Consider the following 24,383-nt stretch of genomic DNA (forward strand, 5'->3'; position numbering starts at 1 on the left):
CAAGAAGGATTGAGACAAACTGCCTCCATTGATTGTCTGCAAGGATGCAGGCCCGCCTATTTAAATAGATACAAGGATCCCTTCTCCATTGAAGACGGTCGATCCCACAGGTTAAGGTGATTACATTTATGCAGCCAGAATTTAACATGTTTCATCCAGGGGGTAGAACAGCTACCTTCCAAGGACATAACATCCTTCAGCATGGCTCTGTAATAAAATAGAGCTGGGGAAATCCACAGTCATACCCAAAACAGAAGTGGTTTCCAGACTCCCAGGAAAGTTAATTTTACAAAGCCCTAGACCTCTGCTCCATACAAGGCTGCAGGAACAGCCTACAGCCTGTATAGTTGCAAGGCTGGGGATAGTGCACTGCACCATGTAGATGTAGCTGTGAAAACATTCTTATTCCCCCGTCATACTTCTCTAATTTCAGCTTTGCTTTAGAGATGTCTTCCGTACAAAGGCCATTCTCAACAAAGTGACGAAGCAGATAATTGTAGGCCGAGACCTGCTCTGGTTTTTCCCCGTTCATCTCTATAGCAATGGTGGATCTCCTGGACGATCTATGCCTGAATATCATCGACTTGCTTTTTGATTGGTTTATACCCAGGCACAACTACCCACATTTTTGTGCGAATATTGACATGGCATGCTTGGCTCCCATGGGGGCTAGTGGCAAGCAGCACAGCGTCGTCTGCGAAAAAACAGTGCTGGATAGCGCAACCAACTCCTCTATTAGTTAATTGATGTAATGACAAAAGAGGAGTGAGGCCAAAATGCACTCCTGCCTGCCTCACACCTCGTTGCACCACAAAAGGCTCTGTGCATTCACCACCCATGCCCCAACGCACCACAGCCTTGCTTTCTGAATACAGGGCCTGAATAATAGCAAGCAAGCGTGACACAATGTTATAAGCAACTAAAGCCTACCAAAGTTGATTCCTAGGAACAGAGTCAAAAGCAGTGCAGAGATCTACAAAGATGGCATACAGTTTAGTGTGGTTAACTAATGTATGCTTTTTCACTAGGAGGCCAAGCCGAAAGCACTGTTCCAGGGTGCCCACACGATCCTGGAATCCCACTTGAAGATGGCTTAGAATTCCCTATGTTGTGGACAATTTTTGCAGATGTTCGAGGATAACCTTAGCATACCCTTTTCCCTCCCCATCTAAAACGCAGATAGGTCGGTAGTTCCCGGGTGGTCCCTCCCACCCTTTTTGTAAATGGGGATGATTACAGCCTCCTGCCAGATTGCTGGTACTCTGCCCACTCCAATAACTGCATTAAACACCCTGGCCAGTACTGGTCCCCAGACTACCTGCATATCAGATTCAGGCGTCACACGCAAGTGCAACTGGAGGTCACTAAATAAGACAGCCTTTAGGGGGCCCTGCTGGTTTAGTCTTACATTGTGAATTGCCATTTCTTTTTGCTTATCCTTAATCTGTTTATGTAATCCTATTCAACCACCACATATGGGCAGATACGTCTCATTGTTTTATTGTCCTGGTTACCGTTGCTAACTCAATAAACTGGCCAGATCTCTTTCTCAATCACATCATAAACCCTTCAGATTGATGCAGAAACTCTAAGCCTTTACAATACAATCATCAAATGTTTTCTCAATTTTGTGATGATGTCAAAGTGAGTCTTTTTTACTGGTGATGCCATACTTTTCGGATAGCACTACTATGACATTAGTGTATCCAACGTATATAGACCTAGGCTCTGCGGGATATGAGAAAGCACCACATTTTGGCAAAAGGGAATATTCCAGGATGGGTAAATGATGAAACAAACTATGAGCTGTATTGAGGAAAAATATTAATGTTGTAAGAATTTTTCCTAGCAGCAGTAGGATCTACAGATATGCAGCATTACTCCATTGCATATGATATCGGATCACACAGTGTGTGTTGCTGATGTGTGTTATGTTGGCAGCCTTAAGGAGGCTACAGGAAACACTAATATGTCCCCATTGTCCATGCTGGGTGTCCTCTGTGGCCACATACAGAGGACTGGGGAAGGTTATATTCCCCTAACATGATGAGGATTTGGGTAGGGAGTGACTCAAGGAGAAGGGTCAGATCAGGGAAGGAGTTAAGGATCAGGGGTGCCGATAGAGCCAGAAGAGTGAGTGGAGTAGGAGGGAGGAATTGAATAGTTGCATATTTAAAAGAGAAGAGTTGATGTCATAGGGGGTATAGGGGCACTGCTGAGTAACCCCTTGATAATACAAGATTCAGCGCTCACCTCATTCCTCACTAATAGACAGCAAATCATCCATCTCCCGCTTTCCTCTCCACCACATGCCCACTGAAAACTGGAGTACCCCAAGGCGTATTCCTCTCACCCCTTCTCTTCAACCATTACATGACCTGTGAGGAACGTAAGGGCATACTGCCATCTACTCCCCTTGGATCTTCCACTCAGGTGGCCAGGGAAGGCCCATCGCTTTTGGATCCCGACCCTGGAGGTGGATATGCGAGGGAGGAGGGACCTTGGGGAGTGGAGGAAAGGTACCTTTGGGTGAGGCATGGTATCCCCCCTTCCCATGTCAAAATACATCCTCCCTTTCCCCAACCTTCATAGGTTATTACCACTCTTTCCCACTGTTACACATTCCACATATGTCCCATTAAGGTCCCTTTAAGACTGGGACGAGGAAGAGGCGGTTATGGGGAATGCACACTTCCACCTATGCACACCACTAAAGGTACTGGGACGAAGAAGATCACTATAGAACACCATTCTGAATGTCAGGCATGTCCCACTGATAGAGTTCATTGGAGTCAGGCAAAGGACTTGCACCTGCAATCCCTTAAGAGGCTACATGTGCATATAAAAGGGAGTGACCCACATGAGAGAGAGAGACCTCCTGGGAAACCAGGTTCCTGTGGAGCTGACTGGAGAAGCCAGTGAAAAGGACATCAGAGACAGCAGGAAAGCAGGAAGGACGCCAAGGCTGGAGAGAGTTACAAGAGAGTCCAGAGCCCTACAGAGCTCTGAGCTGTGCGTCCCCAGCTGAAGCTGGGGCACAGAAGCTTCCACTTTGCTGCAGGAGGCAGCACGAATGTCGGGAAGAGGCAGGCAATGATCTCTGGTGCTCCCGCTGTGAAAGAAGGGAGCGAGCAAAAGCAGAAGAGGATCACACCAGCACTCGGAGGAGCTTCCACATATCGGTGAGTGGCCTGGAGAGAGCACACAAACTGGGGTGCTCCGGGGGCTTAATAAGGGCCAAGGAAGGTGCTGAACAAATGTATACATATAATGAAGGGAATTGAAGATCAGGGAGGGCAACTTGCGCTCTGATTATAAGTTAGTTAGTGACCAACATATATTATCACACAGATCTATAGTATCAAAGAATGTGGTTTCTTTCACATGTAAGTACATCAGTACAGCCTTTACTTACATGTGGAACAAACCACATTCTTTGATACTATAGATCTGTATGATAATATATGTTGGTGACTAACTAACTTATAATCAGAGCGCGAGTTGCCCTCCCTGATCTTCAATTCTCTTGTGCATTGTACTTCAAATCATAGTGGGTGATTTGTGGGGAGTGTGGCACGATATAGAATTCAAGATTAGCCCAAAATTCTGAGAGTGGTAAAGAGCGCACAGGAATCTTTATCGATCCCACTACTCCATATTCTTCATATAATCAAGGGGTCTGGAGACCGATGGACATTGTTAAGTGTCGAGAGAATTACCAAGTATTAAATATCAAACTAAAAAAAAGTTATCCACAAATGAGATGAAAATACCACACTAATGGAGAGAAAGTGATGTATATTTACAAACAGAGTGAAATTAAGGAAAAGCATTTTTTGAACAATGTGAAAGCAAAAAGCTGAGTGAACACCAGTAATGAGAATTGGTGAAATACGTGAAAGGCAAATAAGAAGCACTAATGGTAAGTGTGAAAGAAACAGTGATAACAAGGAGTAAATACAACAAAGGGAAGCGTGTGAAAAACATGTGTTGGCAGAGTCAAGAGACTGCCAAGAATAACAAGAGTGCAAATGGACTAATGTCACAAGTGCACAAAGGAAACATATGGTGGCAAAGAGGTCCAATGAGAATCAATGAACATTATGCCAAGGGTTATCGATTGCGTGACCTGTGATGGGTGGACTGTGTGGTCTGACAACTGCGCCTAAACAGAGTAACCCCTACGTGCAGTGAGCCAAGGAAAACAATGAGATTGAAGTTGTTTTGCCTCATCAGTCTGGAAGTGACTAAAGAGAAGAACAAAGTTAAATTAACTGTGAACTGTGTTGAACTTTGGGAAGGGAATCTTGACTTTGTTTGGAACTTTGTTGAACTTGGGGGAAGGGAGCTCCAAGACCTTTTTGTGGAACTGTTTTGAGTCTAAGGAAGAAGAAGCTGAAAACATACCAGGAGCTGGAAGAAGCTCAGAACTTTACTTTGTACACTTTTCTTTAGTTGCTGGCATCCCTACACGTTGTATAGATTTAGTTGTGAGGGTAAGCATCGGTTTTGGACACAGACAGACTTTTAAGTTGAACTTTACAACCCAGACTATCCTTAGTTTCTTAAGTTAGGGAAATACCACCTTAGCATAGGGCAAGTTAGGCCTTAATCCATCCTGACATTTGAGAAATAAAAGCTCTATTTTAGAAAAGTGAATCTGTTGTCTGTGTCTTATTTCATGATGGCTTCACAGATGGTGTTAGGAGTGGGTTGCGGCTCAACTGATACAAGTTGGAGAACCCTTAAATATGAAAAATTGACTAACTGAGCAACAAAACCCCCGGTAGCCACTAAGGGCTCTATTGGGTTTGATATTTGAAGCAGTAAAGATGATTATTCCCCAAGGTGAGAGAAGATTGATACCCACTGATTTGATCCTGATTCCACCCCCTGAAACTTATATCTGACTTGGTCCCAATTCAGTATTAGCCTGAAGGTTTGGAATTGATGTACTGGCTCGGGTTATTGACCCAGACTTTAGAGGAAATGTTAAGATATTGTTAAAAAAACATGGAAAAGATCCCTTTCAGATCCAACAACGAGATACAATTGTTCAATGGGTGCACAAGAGGGCAATGTTCCCTAGGATTAAGGAAGGGGTCGGGAAGGTAAAAACAGACAGAGCTGCTCGAGGTTTCAGGGAAGCAGATTATACACCTGATACCCCTCCAGAGCCAGTACCTAGAAGGCCCAGAGAAGAAGAAACAGAAACCCTTCCCAACCTAGCTGTCACACCTCAGCATCTGTTTACTGCCCCTCTTGCCATGGACTACCTCAAAAGTGCCTTCCAATGGAGTTATTGCTCTCCGCCGTGGTGTGCGGCACTTTGCAGCGCCATTCTTCACGCAGTGGCGGCTGCCCTGGAAACTAGCCAATGCAGCATCTACCAAATCTGCTTCTGCCTACATTACCCATGAAGCCTGATTCCCATGTGTAGTTCTAATGCAGTGACACAGAGACGTGAGCCTCTTTTTCACTCCGCTCCGCCTCCTCATTGATTTAACCCGTGGCAGCTTAGGGTAACGTTGCTTCTGTTTGTAGTTACAGCCGGCATATCGAAGTTCTGTCTTCCGTGCCTGTTCATTCCTTGAAGCTCTATTGTGTACCAGACCTCATTTTTTGTCTAACGGACTTCTTGTGCATTCCCTATGTTCCTAGCCCGCCCGTGTACCGAACCCCTTGCTTGTCTAAGGATTGCCTTTTTTACTGTTCTCACACAGTCTCTTTGCCTGCCTGTGTACCGAACTCATTTGCCTGTCCACGGACTGCCTTACTGCTGCTTTCTTCCACCCATCCACTCGCCTGTGTAATGACCCTTGCCTGTTTACAGACTAATCATCATCCATACGGACCGCAGCATCTGAACCTGTTTGAAACGTCAACCCACTTGGTAATAGCACCTGCTAAGTCTGCCTTCCTGTTGTTGTCTCTCTCTGTTTTGGCTTCCTTACTGGTCATTGAGTTTGTGGATTCCAAAGCCTTGACTCTGCCATACTCCCCAAATATCACTGTTATCTGCCAACCTTGGGTATTTCTGTCTCATACTCTCTTCCTCATTTGTGACTCCAATCTCTCAGTTCCACAAGTGCAGGCAGGGACGCTTTGCTGACAGCGCACCTACCCGTATCTAGTGTGCTCCTCGTGCCGCCCGGGTATAGCTTCCTCACTAACATCCCTGTTTATTGTTTTATACCGTTGTGCCCTATTCTAGTTTATACAACTTCTTTAATCCAACTGGTGGTAAGACATACTCATTCATTCTTTCTTATACATGATCCTACACAGCCAGAATTGTATCTAATCTCCTTTCTGCACCTGCAGGAAGAGTGCAGTGTGTGTCCATTGAAAATAAGGGAGAGTGTGGCTCAGGTACTTCTTTTGCTTGTTAATGCTTGATGGTAGTTCCCATAGTTATCGTTTACTTACCGTTTGTCTTCTCTTTCAGCTGGGTCCGTGGCGGTGCGTTCTCCCCGCTCTATTAGGTAATCGATCTCTTTGTCTGGTACAATACACAGCAGAGAGTCATATCATAGAAAATAGGTTTTTCCCCTCACAGAGAGGAGGTTCGGGGGAGGCTCCAACCCGAGCTCTTCAATAAACTACCCAATTCACACAATCCTGGTTTCCTGTCTTGATCATTCCCCTACCAGTGAGTAACACTAGCTTTTCTCCAAATGAATGGCCCATTGATGGCTAAGGACTTTTACAGGTTACATCGGAACAAGAGGACTGTGAGAAGGGGGGACCTTCTTTCTTGTTGAAACATGGTCTGATGTATAGGGGAGATACCACTGCTGAGGACTTATTGAAAACCCAGTTGGTGACTCCCAAGAGTAATAAACAAGTGGTCCTGGAGATAGCCCATTCACATATGACCGGAGGGCCATTTAGGACAAGCAAAAACATAGGCCCAAATTACTAACAAATTCTATTGGCCAGGAATACATGCTGATATTAAGAGCTTTATACATGCCTGCGAAATATGCCAAAAGACTAATACTCATATGCCACCACCAGTTCCATTAAATCCATTACCTATTATTGAAATCCCTTTCTGAAGAATTGGCATAGATATTGTAGGACCCCTAGAAATATTTAAATACAGGGAACAAGTATATTTTGGTAATCATGGATTATGCGCCACGGTATCCCGAAGCTTTTCCCCTGAGAGCTAATACCACCCAACAAATCCGGAAACCCCTGTTCCCTTTCTTTTCCCGGGTGGGGTTTCCTAAAAAGATATTGACCAATGAAGGTTCAACTTTCATGAACAAACCTATGGGGGAAGTTAAACAATTGTTGCATATCACCACCTTGAGGACCTCAGTGTACCACCCACAGTCAGAGGGCATTTGCGCAATACCTGAGGGTATCTCACCTAGCAAACCTCAAGGGTCCATTATTCAGGTGGCCAAGAAATGGAGGACCTTCCCTTATCCCGACCCGAAAGGCAGACGAGCGGGAAAAGGTCAGCTGGGTAGGGGAGACCGGGGTTATGCTCAGGAGAATGCCCAAAGGGAGATGCATTATCTTGCCAGAGAAGGAGAGGAGGCGAGATATCTGAGGATTTCATGGGCTGTATTGCATCTGCCTCCCTTCCTCCCGTTAGAACTCTCCTGCCCCGATCCAACATCCCCTCCGTACGTAATCAATCCTCTAAGGTCATTGTCTTTGCTTCTGCGGTCTCCATTCAAATACTCCCCTTCCTTCTTCTTCCTGTTCCTCTGATTATAATTTTCTGCATTCCAAACCTGATTGGACAAAACACTACGATTCCCACAATCCCCTTTGTTCATGTCACAAACCCTGCTATTTCAGCTTACCCAGCAAACCCTGCCAATCCCGTCACTCTGATTGTCACTTTCTGAAACCCCAGGCTGCTTCGACAACTCACTACCGTTCCCAAAATCCCCTCTGTTCTGTTCTACATCACGGTCATTCTCGTCCATTTTGCAAACCTCCCCATTATGTCCCGTAGGATACTCTGACACTCCAACCTCTCCCCTTTCCAGTGTAAAGACTATCATTTCTGATACCCACACTTTTCCATGATATAGAAAACCACAGACTTTTAATAAACCTGTGTACCTGACATGTCCCGAAGCAAGGGTCAGGCAAAGTCAGGCAATTAACTTAAATCACGCACACCTGACGGCCTTTCCTTTTCCCCACAGGGAGAAAAGGTGGAGCGAGAGAGCACACTACGAGCACGGCAGACAGCACGACGAGACGGCTAACGAGAGGCGGCAGTTCAAGAGAAGGAGAAAGGCGGCGAAAGCGAGCGGATGGCAAGGAGAGAAGTGACCTTGCCCTTTTCGTCCCAGGCCTGCATAATTTGTGGAAGAAAACCTAAGACCGCAAACAATAGCTCAAGTGTCTTGCAACAGATGTCAACGGTACATGAAGCGTCTGGATGCTGATAAGCATGAGCAAAAGCAACTCCTGCTACAGTGGTACCAGCCTTGACTCCAGTAAAGCAGAAAGCCAAGCGGTTCATCACAGCCGGTGAGTCAAGTGGAGAACCGACAAGATCCGGGCTGTGTTAAATAAGGAACGCAAAGTGTCAAGTTTGTATTTGTATTTATTGAAGTTATATAGCCCTTTAATCCAAAGTGCTTTACATAAGAACAGGCAAAATACAACAAGCATAAGATGGTAATTGAATCATAACACAAAAACAGTTTAAAAAACAATTTACATCATTGTAGGGGTGAGGAAGGGGTAGGGAGGTGCAGGGTGAGCAATGGAAGGAAGGAGTTAGTGGGGGTAGGAGCGGGAAAAGAGGGAATGTAAGAGGGAATGAGGAAGAGGAGATGAAAGAGTGGGATTATACGAGAGCAGGGGGTGGGGAGGAGGAGGTAGAAAGGGATGGGAAGAGCAGTGGTAGAAAGTGAGGAATGAAGGTGAGGGAGAAGGACGAGAAGAAATGAAGGGTGCTAGGGAGGTGAGTGAAAGAGGTAAGATTTGAGAGACGAGCAAAAGGAAGGGAAGGAGGGGGAAGAGCGGATGTGAAGGGGGAGGCGGTTCCAGTGGAAGGGGGCAAGGAGTTGGAAAGAACGGAAACGGGAGGGGGAACAGGGAGGTGGAGGAGGAGAGAGTAGGAAAAGAGTAGCAGAACAGAGAGAACGAGAAGGGGTATAGAAAGTTAAAAGGGAGGAGAGATGGGGGGGGCAAGACCATAGAGGGATTTGAAGACAAGACAGAGGAACTTGAATTTGAGATGGGAGTGAAATGGGAGCCAACCTAGAGAGGAAGGAGAAGAGGAGATGGAATCTAGGGGTGAGAGAAGGCAGAGAGAGTGGATGGCAGAGTGGTAGTTGGATTTGAGCGGGGAGAGATGAGAGGAGGGGAGTCCAAAGAGAAGGGAGGAACAGTAGAAGAGTCTGGAGAAGATGAGGGAGGTCATTAAAAGTTTAGTAGCATGAAAGGTAAGGAGGGGTCGAATTTTACGAATGTTGTAGAGGTGAAAGCAACACGATTTGGCAATAAGAGAAATGTGGTGAGATAGAGAGAGGTGAGAGGGGGGAAAGAGAATGGAAGCAGGAGGGGAGGGTGGAGGAAGAGAATTGGCAGGGAAGAAGAGGAGTTCAGTTTTTTCAGTATTAAGAGTAAGGAAGTGAGAGGACATCCAGGATTTGATAGCAGATAGGCAAGAAGATAGTTTATCATGAATGTCGGGAGAGAAAGAGGAGAAGGAGAGGAAAATCTGGGTATCGTCTGCATAGAAATGGTGTGAGATGCCAAAGGAGGAGATGATTGGAGCTAAGAAGGAAGTGTAGAGGGAGAAGAGAAAGGGGCCTAAGACAGAACGTTGGGGAACTCTGTGGTTAAGAGGATAGGAGGGGGAGGAAGAGCCACCCCAGGAGACTGAAAAAGAGTGGTTTGAGAGATAAGAGGAGAGCCATTTAGGAGCAGAGTCCTTGAAGCCAAATGAGGGGAGGGAGTTGAGAAGAAGAGGATGGTCAACAGTATCAAAAGCGGCGGATGGATCAAGGAGAATAAGAATGTAGGAGTGTTTTGAGTAACGTGCAGAGAAGAGAGAGTTAAGAACAGAGGTGAGAGCAGTTTCAGTGGAGTGCAGTAGGCGGAAGCCAGATTGGGTAGCAGGAAGGAGGGAGTGGTTAGAGATGAAGGAAGAGAGTTGAGAATAGACAATGCGTTCAAGAAGTTTGAAGTGGCAAGTTTTAACTGCAATGAACTATGGAGACCAGCTGCAGAGGGAATGGCACCCGGTGGGTATCGCTCCGAGAGACTCTGGTCGATCCCCGTTTGAGTAAAACTACAGAAACCAGAAGGCCGCAGGAGAGCCGCCAGAAGAGGTCAAAATGGTCATACTGAAGGTCTGGTGAAATCATCATACATTCAAAAGAATTTGATCTACAAACTTGTGAAAATAAGGGAAGTGAATCCCCCATGGTGAAAGTAACAGGGAAGTGAATCCTACATGGTGAAAGTAAAAGGGGAAGTGAATCTCGTGAACATTACATGTGAAAGTGAATGTGAAGTTGGCAAGAGTAAATCCAGACGAGAGGGGTGCTAACGAGAAGGGGCAAAGTCTAAAGTCCCGAGAAACAGTGTGTTGACAAAGGCAAGGGATGTCCACTATGAACTGTTTGAAAAGACATTGAAAAGCCAAGGGGCGTGAACCCCACTAAGGAGAGGACAGGAGAAGTACACTGTCCTGCTGGTCGTTTTGGAATCCGAGCCCGACGGAGGGAGAAACCAAGAGACACTGTAAGACAGGAGAAGTACACTGTTCCGCTTGTCAAAGAGGGGACGGCCCCAGAAAGAGGGGGAACCAGGGGTGAGCCGTTATCACCCTGATCACATGAACCCGAGAAAGGGAGGTTCACAGCGAACTGTTGAATAGACTTTTTGTGAGAAAAATAGGAAGACTTGTTGAAAGCCATAAGGGACCGCGGAGGCAGGCCAACAGTCGAGAAGGGTGCGAGCCCGACGCAGGGAGATCCATGGGTGAAGTCAGCACCCAAAACCCATTAACAAGAGGAACTGTTTTTGAAGGGTCAGTCCCAGAAGAGGGGAACCCAAGGGTGAAACCTTCACCCGACATGAACTGCAAGAAGAGCTTTGTGTTTGTTTGTTTTGAGAATATATCAGGCCCTCGAAGGCAAAAGACTTCCAAGAGGAACAAGACTTGTCCATCGATGGTCCTGATTGCTGCCATCGGAACTGTTAACTCGTTCTGGGAAGGCTCGAATGTGTGCTGTGCTCCAAGCTCCCATCTTACCCGTGTTTCAAGCGTGGGTAAGGGAGTTCCAAGCTACCGCATCCTGACATATTATTTACGAACACTTCTTTCTTTTCTTAAAAACTATCCCACACCCTTTTTGTATTAGTTGTGAGGTTTGGCAATAGGTTTCTTAGTATAGGCGTTTATTATTTGACACAACGCCACAAGGACTGTCTTATTTTTCATTTGATGGTCAATGCTTGTTCCCATCTTAGATTTAGGTTTAGATTAGGCATTTTTTCACCCTGCATACAGTTAAATAAACACCCTTGATCTGTGATCACTTCTGTCTGTCTTACTGTTGTCACCATGAGGTCCTAACATCTTGTAGAATGATTTAACAAGAAACTAAAGACTATACTTTGGAAGTTAGTGGAGCAAGATGGCAGAATCTGGGACCAGATGATCCTATGGGCCCTATTTGCAGTAAGGAAAACACCTCAGGCTTCCACTGGGTTTTCCCCATTTGAGTTACTCTCTGGCTGACAACCCCAGGATGTTCTAGACATGCTGAGGGAAACATGGGAGGAGAGAGAGAGGAGGCCCCAATACCTCTTTCCCAAACTGCTAAGAGACTCAAGGAACACATGATGGCTGTTAGATCTTTGGTACAGACCCATATGGCCAAGGCACAGGAACAAAAAGCCTCTTATGATCAAAAGGTTCCATGTAGAGCTTTTTCTGTCAGCCAGAAAGTGTCAGTTTTGTTACCCACTTCAGAGAACACACAAATATCCAAGTGACATGGCACATATGAGGTATTTGAGCAGATGGCACCTTGTAACTATAACATTTCCCAACCGGATCACAGCCTCAGCACACTAGTCTACCACATTAATCTTCTAAAGGAATGGAAGGAGTATCCTTCCCAAAGCTAATGCTACGATTTTGTCCTGTCTATTACCTGAGGATACAGATAACACTATCCTGATACCCCCCAATTTGAGTAACAATAAAAAACAAGACTTACATGATCTTATAAGACAGTTTACTGATGTGTTTAGGGAAGAACCAGGGGAGTGAAGGATATTCATCATCACATCCGGACTCCAGAAGGCAAAGTGTTACAATTAAAACCTTACCGACTACCATGAGTCCAGAAAAAAAACAATTTTTCAGGAAGTAAAGCGGATGCTGGAGGCTAACATAATTGAGCCTTCTACTAGTCTCTGGTCCTTCCCTATTGTGTTGGTGGCAAAACCCGATTGGAGTTGGAGATTTTGCATCGACTTCAGATAGGTAAAGGCCATCTCTTTGATGCATACCCAATACCAAGTATTGACGATGTAATCGACCAGCTAGGTAATGCTGTTAACCTTTCTACAATAGACCTCATGAAGGGTTATTTGCAGGTCCCAATACATGGACCTGACAAAGAGAAAACTGCATTTGGCATTCCCCTAGGTTTATTCCAGTTTAAAGTCTTGCTTTTCGGTCTATGTAGAGCTCCCGCAGCATTCCAGGGATTAACGGTTAAGATTCTACAACCTTACTCTGACTTTTGCAGAGCCTATATAGACTATATTGTGATCCACAGTAAAACTTGGGAAGAGCATTTATACCACCTTTATACTGTCATGTGAGTACTCAGAAAAGTGGGTCTAACAGCGAACCCACAAAAATGCAAACCAGCCAAATCAACTGTTAAATATCTTGGGTTGTTCGTAGGTAATTGCACTGTTCATTCCCAGCAAGAAAAGATTGCAGCAGTGCTTGGACACCCTGATGCTAAAAACCAAGAAAGACCTAAGAGCCTTTTGGGGGTTAATCGGCTACTATTGCCATTTCTTCCTGAAATTTTCCAGTAAGACCTTGTGACTCACTGACAAAATGCAGAATGCAGAACCCCAGAAGATTAAGTGGGATGAGGAAGATGAGGATTGTTATACCACTCTCAAACAAATCCTATGTCAAAGCCCCATTCCAAAATGTGTGGATTTCTCTAAGGAGTTTATTTTACAAACTGATGCTTCCATGATGGGTTTAGGGGCCATCCTTTCTCAAAATCACAACGGCTCAAGCACCCAATCTTGTATGTCAGCCGTAAATTGTTCCCTAGAGAAAGAATCTACTCGGTTTTTGAGATTGAGGTCTTAGCTATTAAGTGGACCATCCTACATTTAAAGTACTACCTCTTGGGCTCCAAATTCAGACTGATCACAGACCATTCTCCCTTGGCTTGGATCAGTTAGTGCAAGGAGTCTAATCCTAGGGCTATGCGGTGGTTCCTGGACCTACAACCCTATTTTTTCACAGTGGATCTCCGGAAGGGTCGAGATCAAGGTAATGTCGACTACCTATCCTTATTTCCCTGTGAAACACCCAGGTTCATCCCACATACGGCAAGGGTAGGTGAGGAACCTAAGGGCACCCTCACATCTACTTCCCTTGGATCTTCCTCTCGGAGGCCACGGAAGAGCCATCGCTTTTGGATCCTGACCCTGGGTGAATATGTGTGGGAGCATCAACTGGGTGGAGGAACCTTTGAGGGTGGAAGAAAGGGTGTATTTGGGTGAGTCATGGTATCCCTCCTTCCCTGGTCAAAATACATCCTCCCTTTCCCCAACCTGCATAGGTTATTACCACTCTTACCCACTGTTACACATTCCACATGTATCCCATTCAGGTCCCTTTAAGAATGGGATGAGAAAGAGGCAATTAGGAGGAATGCACACTTCCACCTTTACACACCACTTTGATACTGGGACGAGAAAGAGGGCTGTAGAACACATTCTGAAAGTCAGGCATGTCCCAGTGATATAGTTAATTGGAGTCAGGCAAAGGACTTGCACCTACAGCCCCTTAGGAGGCTAGAGGTGCAAATAAAAGGGAGTGACCCACATGAGAGAGAGACCGCCTGGGAAGCCAGGGTGCCATGGAGCAGGGTGGAGAAGAGAAGTTGGTGAAAAGGATGCCCGCAAGTGCAGGAGAGCGTAAAGTATGCTGAATCTGAAGTCACAAGAGAGTCCAGAGCCCTACAGAGCTCCGATCCTAGTGTCCCCTGCTGGAGCCGGGTGACACTGAAGCTTCCACTTTGCTGCAGGAGGCAGCACGAATGTCAGGGAGAGGCTCAGAACTTTACTTTGCATGCTGTTTCTTTGGTTGCTGACATCCCTACACGTTGTATAGATTGAGTTGTGAGGGCAAGCATAGGTTTTGGACAGACATACTTTTAAGTTAAACTTTACGACACTGACTATCCTTAGTTTCTTTAGGTAGGGAAGTCCCACCTTAGCATAGGGAAAGTTAGGCCTTACTCCATTCTGACATTTGAGAAATAAAAGCTCTATTTTAGAAAAATGAATCTGTTGTCTGTGTCTTACTTCATGATGCTTTTGCAGACCCCTCTGCCCACGATCATCCACTCACACACCCTCAACTGCTATAACAATGCGGATGATACACAAATCATCTTGAGAATTCCTAAATCGACCTCTGACCCTCACCCTGATCTAGCAGCATGTCTCACTGACATTGACCGCTGGATGACAAAGAACCATCTCCTTCTGAACACAGGGAAAACAGAGATCATGGTATGTGGCAAAACTTCTCTATTCCCCCAACTAAATCCCTAGCCACCCTCACTCGGTGAGAGAAATGGCTTGGTTAACCCCTTCAATATGGGCCCTCCAAACGGCTCTCACGCCAGGAGATATCTACCTCCAACTATTTGGAGCCATTGCCCGAGACTCGAAACCAGAATTGCAGTATCAATAATGTACCTACGCCATGGCGGCTTTGAATCATTACCTTCCTTCACCAGGTATCTACCATGCTCTGAGGCCATGAAATATCTATCACCAATTATCTGGATCGATTGTTCTCAACTCGTAACCCAAGCACTAATAGCACTTAGGGACCAACGCCACGACTGAGCTTGATCATTGCCCCCTCCAGATATGCACTATGCTATCAGTCCAGGAGATGTCTATCCTGCTTTTCTTACTCATCTGGAAACCTTTAAATAGAACCACATATCGAGGGCCTACTAGCACTTATATCTTTCATAATCCTACCTATCTCATAATGGATTTAGCAGAACTACCGATGAGGGCCTCTCTAGCACCTATATTGAAACTATATGATTTGGGCCTGATCTGGTTGTCATCATCCAACAGACAACGCCAATAAACAAATGCAGACCCAACAAGAAACACAGAGAGGACCTTAGCCTAATATCCCCGAACCCAAAGGTAGATATCATCCCTTCGACAGGCAGTGGAATCGCATCAGGAACAGGGTCCCCCTCAAATTCCCACAGACACTCAAACACACCAATATGATAACTATCTCCTCTGCACCAACAAACAATAGAATGTAGCTATACCACTCGATTAATTCGGCCTAGTTGCACACATACTTATACACCTCCATGATCACCCCAATAGTCTTTAGACCGCACGGAAATTAGCCTAGCTGCACACAAAAACACAATCACAAACTCCACTGCCACCAGAATGCAGCTACCCAAGTCCGATTGGCCTTGCTGCACTCATTCTACTGATCTTACACAACCACTGCACCACGCCTAGCACTAGAATGCAGCTACAAACCACTTAATCCACTCTGCTGCACACATAGCGAGTGCACACAAGCACTATTTACTACGGTCCACAAGGGTGTTCAACCCACATGCTTTGGAATCACACTAATGCTAAAAGGCGTTATACAATGCCTGATAACATAACATACATCTGGGACCTATTGCACACCCTGATCCATGAACTCTTGAGAAGGTGATCTTGAATGCCTTTCCCAGGTCACCACTCCTTCACCCCCAGTCTTTCGATGCAGTGTGCCTCCCGTACATGAAGTGTCCATCTTTATCCACAGTCCATATGAGCAGTGATATGCCTTTACTTACAGTTCATAATGGGAGAGGACCACCTTTATTTACAGACCACAGTAGCAACGCGGCACATTTACTTACCGATCGTAGTAGCAATGTGCTGCTGACAACACCCAGTTGTTTGAGATTATAGACCCTCCACAAACATGCTGTGTGTACACCTGCACGCTGGCCTGCCATGGCCACTTTCCGGCTACTGAATCCTGTCCACCCACAATCCGATTAGAAGCCAATGGTGTTCCACACACTAGGAGAAACAAGAATGCTTATTATAGTTTCTTCAATGCTCAGTGTAATATTGCATCAATGCTATTTTGATTACATCCTACCTGTGGCTGCATTTTATCTAGGGGCAATTATTTGAGGTCATGTAGTAAAAGTAATGGACACAAATCAGATGGCACAAATTTCTGAAGTTATCGATTGAGGGTGCATCACACACTAATGTGTGCCGTATTTCTCAATATCGGTATATTTTATTTTTGAAATTTTGAAATGCACCAAATTGTGATATGCTGCTACAAAGCAAGAAGCTCAGTGCAAGGAGTTTAAGTAATGACATAACTTAAAGCACAACTTTTGTACAGCAGTATTTTATTTTGATTTATAATATCCAGTCTTGAGTTAAATAAACGCCTATAGAAAGCAGCAAATTGTTCTACAAATAATATCAAAATCCTTAATAAACTAGTGTAGAGGATCGATTAACTTAAAGTGATGTTTTCTAGATGTTCCTGTTACCTTAAGGTAATCACACTGTGTAGTATCAAAGTCTTTAATCTATTCCTTCGGGATACCCTATTCTAATAACCATGGTTAAAATGTGATGGTCAACAGAATATTCAAGCCTTTGCCTCCAAGCTAATGCTAAACTACAATAAAAGAGTTCTCCAAGGCAGGCCAAAAAAGTGTACATAAACCTCACCTTTAAAAGTCATTCTTTATCTAGTAAGTGGATGAAGTCATGTTGGCTTCCTCCCAGTTTCCAGCTCTTAATGGCGTGTTCTGCCTTCTTTATAGCGCTCGGTCGGTGGGTGATTTCCTTTGCCGAGGTGGATTGGTTCATTGGTTCCGCCATTGTATTTTTTGCTTTACCTGTACAATTGGTTTATTTTATCCTTTAACGGTGTTGCATTGGAATTGTTGGCTTATTATTAACTCCCTTTATCTATTGGCAAGGTTTTAATTGATATTTAAATTGCTTAACAGTCAGCCATGAACGTTGAAACAGGAATGGTCTCTCTGGGCCATTTTATATCTGCAAATGTGAGCAAGCACGCTTCTGCTGTGTTCTGCAGTGTCCAGCAAATTCATAGTGAGCTAACTTTACTCTTCTGAGCAACCACGAGCAGTCTGTTCCTCGACTGTAAAGAAACATGTTTGAATGTTTTTCTTGCACTTTGTTTTCACACTACATTCAGCATTATGTAAACTTCAGTGGTTCTCTTTTTATTTGTGATAAAAGCTGGTTACAGTATTGTCACTCTGGCATTATTATTTATGAAGCGTTTGCGGTCACTAAATTTGCTATTATCACAGTTTGGCTCTCGCATGGCATGCTGGAACCTGTTGTTCCAAATCCTCTCCTTTCACCGTGTCAGAGGATCATCAGGTATGGGCCAGACCAATCGAGTCCCCTGTGGCTTGGTCGCCTCATTCAAAAGTATGGGGAGTGTCTCAAACGCACCACAACAGGTTCCAGAATAGGGACTATGAAGGAAAGGGGCAAATGTTAACCATTGACAATGCAACCTTGTATTTCTAGTTAACATCTAATATTGACAGCCAGGAAACATGATGACTATTTCTTTCCAGTTAAGTGTATAAAATGGCAGGCATTAGCTTTCTGAGCTTTGACCTTGGAGAGAAAGAGCATGGCCAAAGTGAAGGAGAATCAGCACTACTGTAGTGATACACAAAATTGCAACCTTGCCAATCAGGGCTTTAGATGACAGCATTAGCCGCTGAAAGCCAATAGTGTATTCAAAGTATGTGCCAAAATGCTGACAGTAGTCTGTTGTAGCACTTCCATTATGCAGTAGTGAGCTACAAGGAATATGCAGGCCTAGTATGAGTGATAGGTCACATTATGCATTGTTTATAGACAGGCAGGGAGAGGGCCCTAGCTCTGTAGCTAATAGGTATTTTTGGAGTGTTTGGAACATTATGGCACCTATATAGCGCTTAGATAGCCAGTCTTAAGCGCTATAAACACTAAGCTATGAGTGCATGCCTTTTAGAGTTTGCAGATGGGGTTAATGCATCCCTGCTTCCCTTAGAATATTCTGCCTCACTAACGGTAGCCCTGCATGGCCCCAAGCTAATCTCCTTTTCTCTGGGAAGGCAGTGATAAGACATTCCTGAGCTTTCGTTCAGATGGGCCAGGGAGGGGCTCAGGAGAAGGAGCAGTGGAAATTAACAGAGTTGGTTTTTTCCATGAGCCAGCCTATATTTTGCACAGGGAAAGTTCTGGAACTGCGTCACGGACGGGCAGCACGAGATTATAAAATATACATGCTCACATGACTCGGGTGGGAGATCGTCCTGTGGACTTGGTTCGAGCAAGATCAAGTGCCCGGAATTTGGAGCTCTGACGGCATCCCGACAGCGCTGTCCTCTGAGCGGGGCTTGTTACAGCTAGCTTATGAGGGCCAGGGTCTCCCAGTGCTGATTGAAGGGGCGTAAGACTGTGTTTCTCTATGTTTCTCTATGTTTCTCTATGTTTATCTAAGTTCTATGTTTCTCTATATTTTGCATTTCTCTAAGTTTTGTGCTTTGTAATCTTCTCTAACTTGAATACCAAATGTATATGAAATTCACTGTTTAGAATAAATACTAAAACTTATTGTAGGTGTCATTTGTCACTAGCATGAGATCACTGCTCAGCACAATAGAACCTGTATTTTGGGCTGAATTGGGTAATTTTTGCTCTCAGAGGGCTGGTCCCGAGGACGATTTGGCCCATATCAAGACATTTGGTGGCAGCGGTGGGATTTGTGCAGAGCAGTGCCTTGCTGTGAAATGACAAATTGTGTGAGAGAACACAGTGTAGAGTGAGGAGCAGGCTGTCGCATTTCCTTGGTGATCTCACTGCAGCTCTGAGACTTCAAAAGATAGCAGCGTTTGTGTCGGCTTGCCGTGGCCGATAGCTTGTGTGGTTAAGACTCCCTTCAGTAAATCAGTCGTGACTGACTTATTGCTTGGGAATGGAGCCAGGGAGTACAAGGCGATAAACAAGTGGGAAATGGCTTTGTTTAAAGCGCTCTGATGAATGGTCAAGAAAGATGTATGTTCAATTAGGAAAGAATTTTATCATGCGGTTTCCCCAGTTTAAAGTTGTAATTTGAAATGCAAAGTGAGACGGAGTTCTCAACTCTATTCTGTCATGAGGGCAGGGAAAAATAGTTGCAAGGATTTGACATGCAAATTGTGAATAGTAATTCAACCATTGACTCAGCCCCAGTGTGCTAGCGAGTGGGGGGCTGTAATTTTCGGAGGCGAAGGTTCGCTTTTTTGATGTATGCTTTTGAAGTGTTGACATTCCTGAAAAGATAACGTGGGGAATGAGCCGTGCTTAGGAGAAAGAGTAACATCTGTGCTGAGAGCCTAAAGGGTTTGTTTTTTCTTTTGGCAACTGTAAATTCCATGTGCTGGTGGCGAATTCTATTTAAAGGAAACACACTAAAATGGTTATATTGCATTTTAAACTGTGCCATGCTTATAATGGGTGAGAGACTCACTTAAAAAAGGAAGTGAGTGATGTTATTTGGATTTTCCATTTTTGTGTATTGATTTGAAATTGCAGAATCAGTTTGCAATGGTTTGGGGGGAAAAAACAATGTATATTTTTCTAAATTGCCTCTAAATTGCCCCTGGAGTATTTTTGACTGTTCCCACGCTATGCCATGGATTTGTACTGTTGCCTTATAAATGATGCATGTTTGGAAATAGTGACCTGTTGACTGTGATACATGGTGAAAAATGTTGTTGACACATTTAACGGCCCACAAGCAATATAGAGTGTGGGTTGCTCTTGTTGATAAACCGTGCAGGGAGCTGCACTAAATATGGAATTTTTTTAAATGCACTGAAATAAGTGGTTATATTCTGGCAATGGTACAACAGAATGAAAAATCTGTGTGTGATAAGATAGCACAAAGATTTAGTGGGTTGCAGGTTCTTTTGAAAGATCGCCCATTGCATTGGAGTGAGCTCGTGAAGCCAAACTACAAGGTTACGAGGAAGAAGAGAAAAAAAAACGTATGCTTTTAAATGGGACATTAATCAGTTCAAAACAGGCTAAAAGACACTTTGACATTTTGCAAAATTACATGGAGTAGAATCTGATGAGAAGAGAAAGTGCCTCTTTTGAAAAATAAGAGTCTTGCTGTGTGTGCAGAGCTTGTGCCTTGAAGCTGTCTTGGGCGAGGTGCAGGAAGGCAAACAAAAGCAGAATACTGCACTCCTGTTTAATGAAATGGTGTTTCAGATATGGGAGCTTTTCTGAGTTGCTGGAACAGTGCAAGAAAGAGTTAATCTGGATGAACTGTCTGAAACGAGTGCCTTTCCATTGAAGCCGCCACAGTTTAAGAGTTATAGGCAAAGAGATAAGCTTGCTGCGCGAAAGATAAACAATGACATTCCTGCATTCCATCCCCTGTGAGAGACACCGCAGTGTGAAAAAAAAAAAAACTGAGGAGAGGGGGTGCAAAGACAGAAATGCTGATCAGAAGTAAAGAATTTGCCCAGTAACACTGGAAGGAAAACAAACGCTGCATGCAGGATGGCAGACGGGCACATCACATCTGAACATTGGGGAACCTGTGCATCTGTGAATGGGCTAAGAAAAGACAGCTGCCCATTCCAACAGACATTGCTATGCAAACTGCATTCCCATGCACCATGTGATGTGAACTGAAGTAAAGCGACATTGCTGTGCAAGCTGCATTCCAGTGCTCCATGTGATGTGAACTGAAGTAAAGCGCTGTGCACTGGAGAAGAAACCTCTAGGCGCTTTGAGAAGAGAAAATACACAGCTGGCAAAATGCAAGCTACATTGCCAGGGCTAAAGTAACTGACAAAGACATTATGGCATTCCAGATGGAAGCAAAACTGACATAAAGCGCTTAGCCGTTTTGCAAGAGACAACATGCAGAGTGGGGCTTTGGAGTACAACATGAACACTGCACATTAGCCATGATCCAGAAGCCTCACGGCTTAGTGCAAGAATGAATGATTTGTTGAAGCAACAAAAGAAACTGACTTAGACTATCGCGCTCAAAGGGGTGGGCCAAGAAATCAGCAAACACCCTTTGAGAAAATGATAAGTGAAAAAAAAACCAGAGGCTTGAAAGACACTAGCTGTATGGAGAAAAATAAACAAAGCTGCTTGTGCAACTGCAGGCGATATTGGACTGAAAGACTTTACCTTTGAAAAATGGAGTGATGCCAGCAGGGCAAACTAAATCAAGATCATGAGACACTGGAAGCAAGTTGGCGCCTGGCATTCGTGATCGCTTTGGTGAAAAAGAAAAGCATTGTGCGACCTGGGTACTTATTATATGGCTTTTGTAAAAGCACAGATCAGTCTGAGGTACCATTGACCAACTATGATCGCATTGCACAAATGAGTTTGTGATTAGGCAGTTACACCCCGTATGGTTGAGTGTAAATAAGCCCCCAGAAACATGCAGAAGGGTGACAGATAATTGTGGTAGCAATGATAAAGTGTGTAGTTACCTGGTGAGACTTCTGAAGATGGGGGTGGTGTTCAGGGAAGGGGTGGATAACGCTGATATTGAAGTTTTGATGACATCCTAACATTTCTGTTTGTATTTTGCCTAGGCAAAAAAGCAAGACAATAGCGCGCCATTGACAGAAGTAGATGTATTCAATTTGCGGGTGACACTGATCAGTCAAGCAGACGCATTCTCAGAGAAAGCGAATTACTGCGAAACGTCCTGCACCGCACTCAATGCTGCTAACATGCATGACCTATGAGGACATTTGTTCTGCAACCTGCGAAAGGTGTCCAACAGAGTAATAACTTTTGCTGAACTGGCACGGTGCAGACTTGGCTAATTATCAAATATTTGATGCTGCACATTCAAATGATTCAGTTGCTGGAAATAACTTAATTGACATGTCTTGCCTTTCTTGTTTAAAGGACTATGGACAATGAGTTGTGGACTGTGACATCATGCACCACAAACAGCTGTGTGACACAGCACTTGAATGCTAACACATTGAAAAATGGTTTTTAAATGCACTTTTTGAGATGAATCTGAAAAAACAAAATGGTTTTGCTCTTCCAACTGAATTGTTTTAACCAGAGATGTTTTGCTTTTTGGAAAAAAAAAAAAAAACTTCTACGTTGCACGTAGGCAGGAAAATGATTTATGAATTGTTGGGGCAGCAGGATTATGCAAGCAAGAGCGTAATTTATTTTGAGATAAGATGAGTGCGCAAATCAAAGTCACCTGTGCGTAGGTTAAGATCCTTAATTGAAGTAATGCTGCCAAGTGTGTGAGCTCTAATTTGAGATGGTAACCTTTGAAACACTGGATACTTTTACAGCCAGCTTTAAGGCGGGTAAATGAAACCATGACTGACTAGTTATTTGATTTTATGACACAGAGTGTGACACGGTTTTTGTTAAACCAACCAGTTTCATGTTTTTGTGGGGACAGCTGTCTCCAGCACACTAATGCAAAGAGTCACCTTTTGATTGTAGACATTTGGAATAATTCTTTGAAAAAAGCGCTACAAATGAGTATCCACATGGAATTGCTAGCGTACTGGCCTGGCACATTGTCAGACATCTTTTGTCACTGACTCATATGACTGGTGTCTATGAAGTCATAGGCCCAAATGTTTCAGTGAATGGATACAACGATTTGTTTAATTTGTTTAATGTGATGTTTTTTCTGACCAAGAACTGCAGCGAGTGTTCTCGCCAAGATTTTATGGACTATAATTTGACTAAATGCATTTTACACAATGGTGTGATGAAACAGCCACTGCCGGATGGTAGTATGGTGTTTGTGGCTAAAACTAATATTGTATATGGTAGATATCCCACTTGAAGAAGGGTATTCTCCAAGTCACAATAGGTAGACACTGTGAACATGTTAGATTTTCCAGTAGTAAGGCAACATTTAAATTGTAGGATGGTAATGCACACCTCTATTGTTGCAGTGATACACTTAGACATAGATTTATCATGAGGCAATGTTTCCTTAGTACTACCAAGCTGCTACAAATGGAGTCCATTTCTATGGCCCATCACTAGAGTGTGCGTAGCTAGGGAGCTAGATTCATTAATTGCAGGAGCAGCGGGGAGTAACAGGAGCGTTATATGTTTGTGACATAGAAACTGTGCACAATAAGCTAGCCACTATGGGTTCTGATGCCAGCTCTGCTATAGAACTTCTAGCCTAGTGGGGTTCATTGATACGCCCAACACTGCTACAAGTATTGGCAACCACTGAAGATGGCAGAATTTTAGGTATGAAGACATTTTTTCTGCCATAGGGCAGATCAACAAGACTGCTAAATACACACGATGCATTGTATGGCAAACATTGTTTAATCAGCAGGTGTTGGATTTTTACTGGGTGGGGGCGACCATCCTCCACACACTGGCACACGGAGCTACAGTTACCAGCATACATATGGATCAAATTGCTTGCTTTTGATTGCATGAATAACACATGCCATGCTTGATGTAAATTAGTAGAATTGTTTTTATTTAGATAACCTGGTGCCCATGGGTTCACCTTGTTCACGAAATTAGATGGTTTCTGGTTGGGTTCCACATACATGGGGGAAGTGTCTAATCACACAGCCCATAGTCACGTTTGAATGCCCTGGGATCAGGGGGGAGGGTAGGCCCTTAGAGTTAAAGGCTGCCAGGTTTTAGAATTGGTAACCATACATAAATGCAATAGTGCATTGTAGATTAGACTACACTGGATTGCCTTGACATTCTAACTGCATGCTGCTTTTTAACTGACAATCAGTTGTACAATAATTATTTAGGTATTGTTGTGTAGGCCAGGTTTTGGCTAGAGTAAATGCCCATGTTCACTTTGTGTAGGTATTTTTGTGTAGGCCAGGTTTTGGCAAGGGTATATGTCACTGTTCACTTTGTGTACATTTTTGTTTAGGTAGTGTTTTTTACTAACCTTGCATGCCACGCTGACTAACCGCTAGAAGATAGTTTGCTTAACCCTCTTGCAAAGCCCCAAGGTCTTTATCACTGCACTAAATACTATATTG

General features: G+C 44.1%; 1 protein-coding gene across 1 annotated transcript in view; it reads right to left on the reverse strand.

Moving 5' to 3' along the window:
- Positions 1-24,383, reverse strand: part of LOC138580913 (serine protease 27-like) — a 205,155-nt gene that overhangs the window by 100,286 nt on the left and 80,486 nt on the right. The window contains exon 3 of the mRNA XM_069651844.1: positions 16,185-16,350. Within this exon, the coding sequence (XP_069507945.1) occupies positions 16,185-16,350 (166 nt within the window). The remainder of the gene's footprint in view (positions 1-16,184; positions 16,351-24,383) is intronic.

Source organism: Ambystoma mexicanum, chromosome 3p (assembly GCF_040938575.1).
Source record: "Ambystoma mexicanum isolate Mex_15411 chromosome 3p, UKY_AmexF1_1, whole genome shotgun sequence".
NCBI lineage: Eukaryota > Metazoa > Chordata > Amphibia > Caudata > Ambystomatidae > Ambystoma > Ambystoma mexicanum.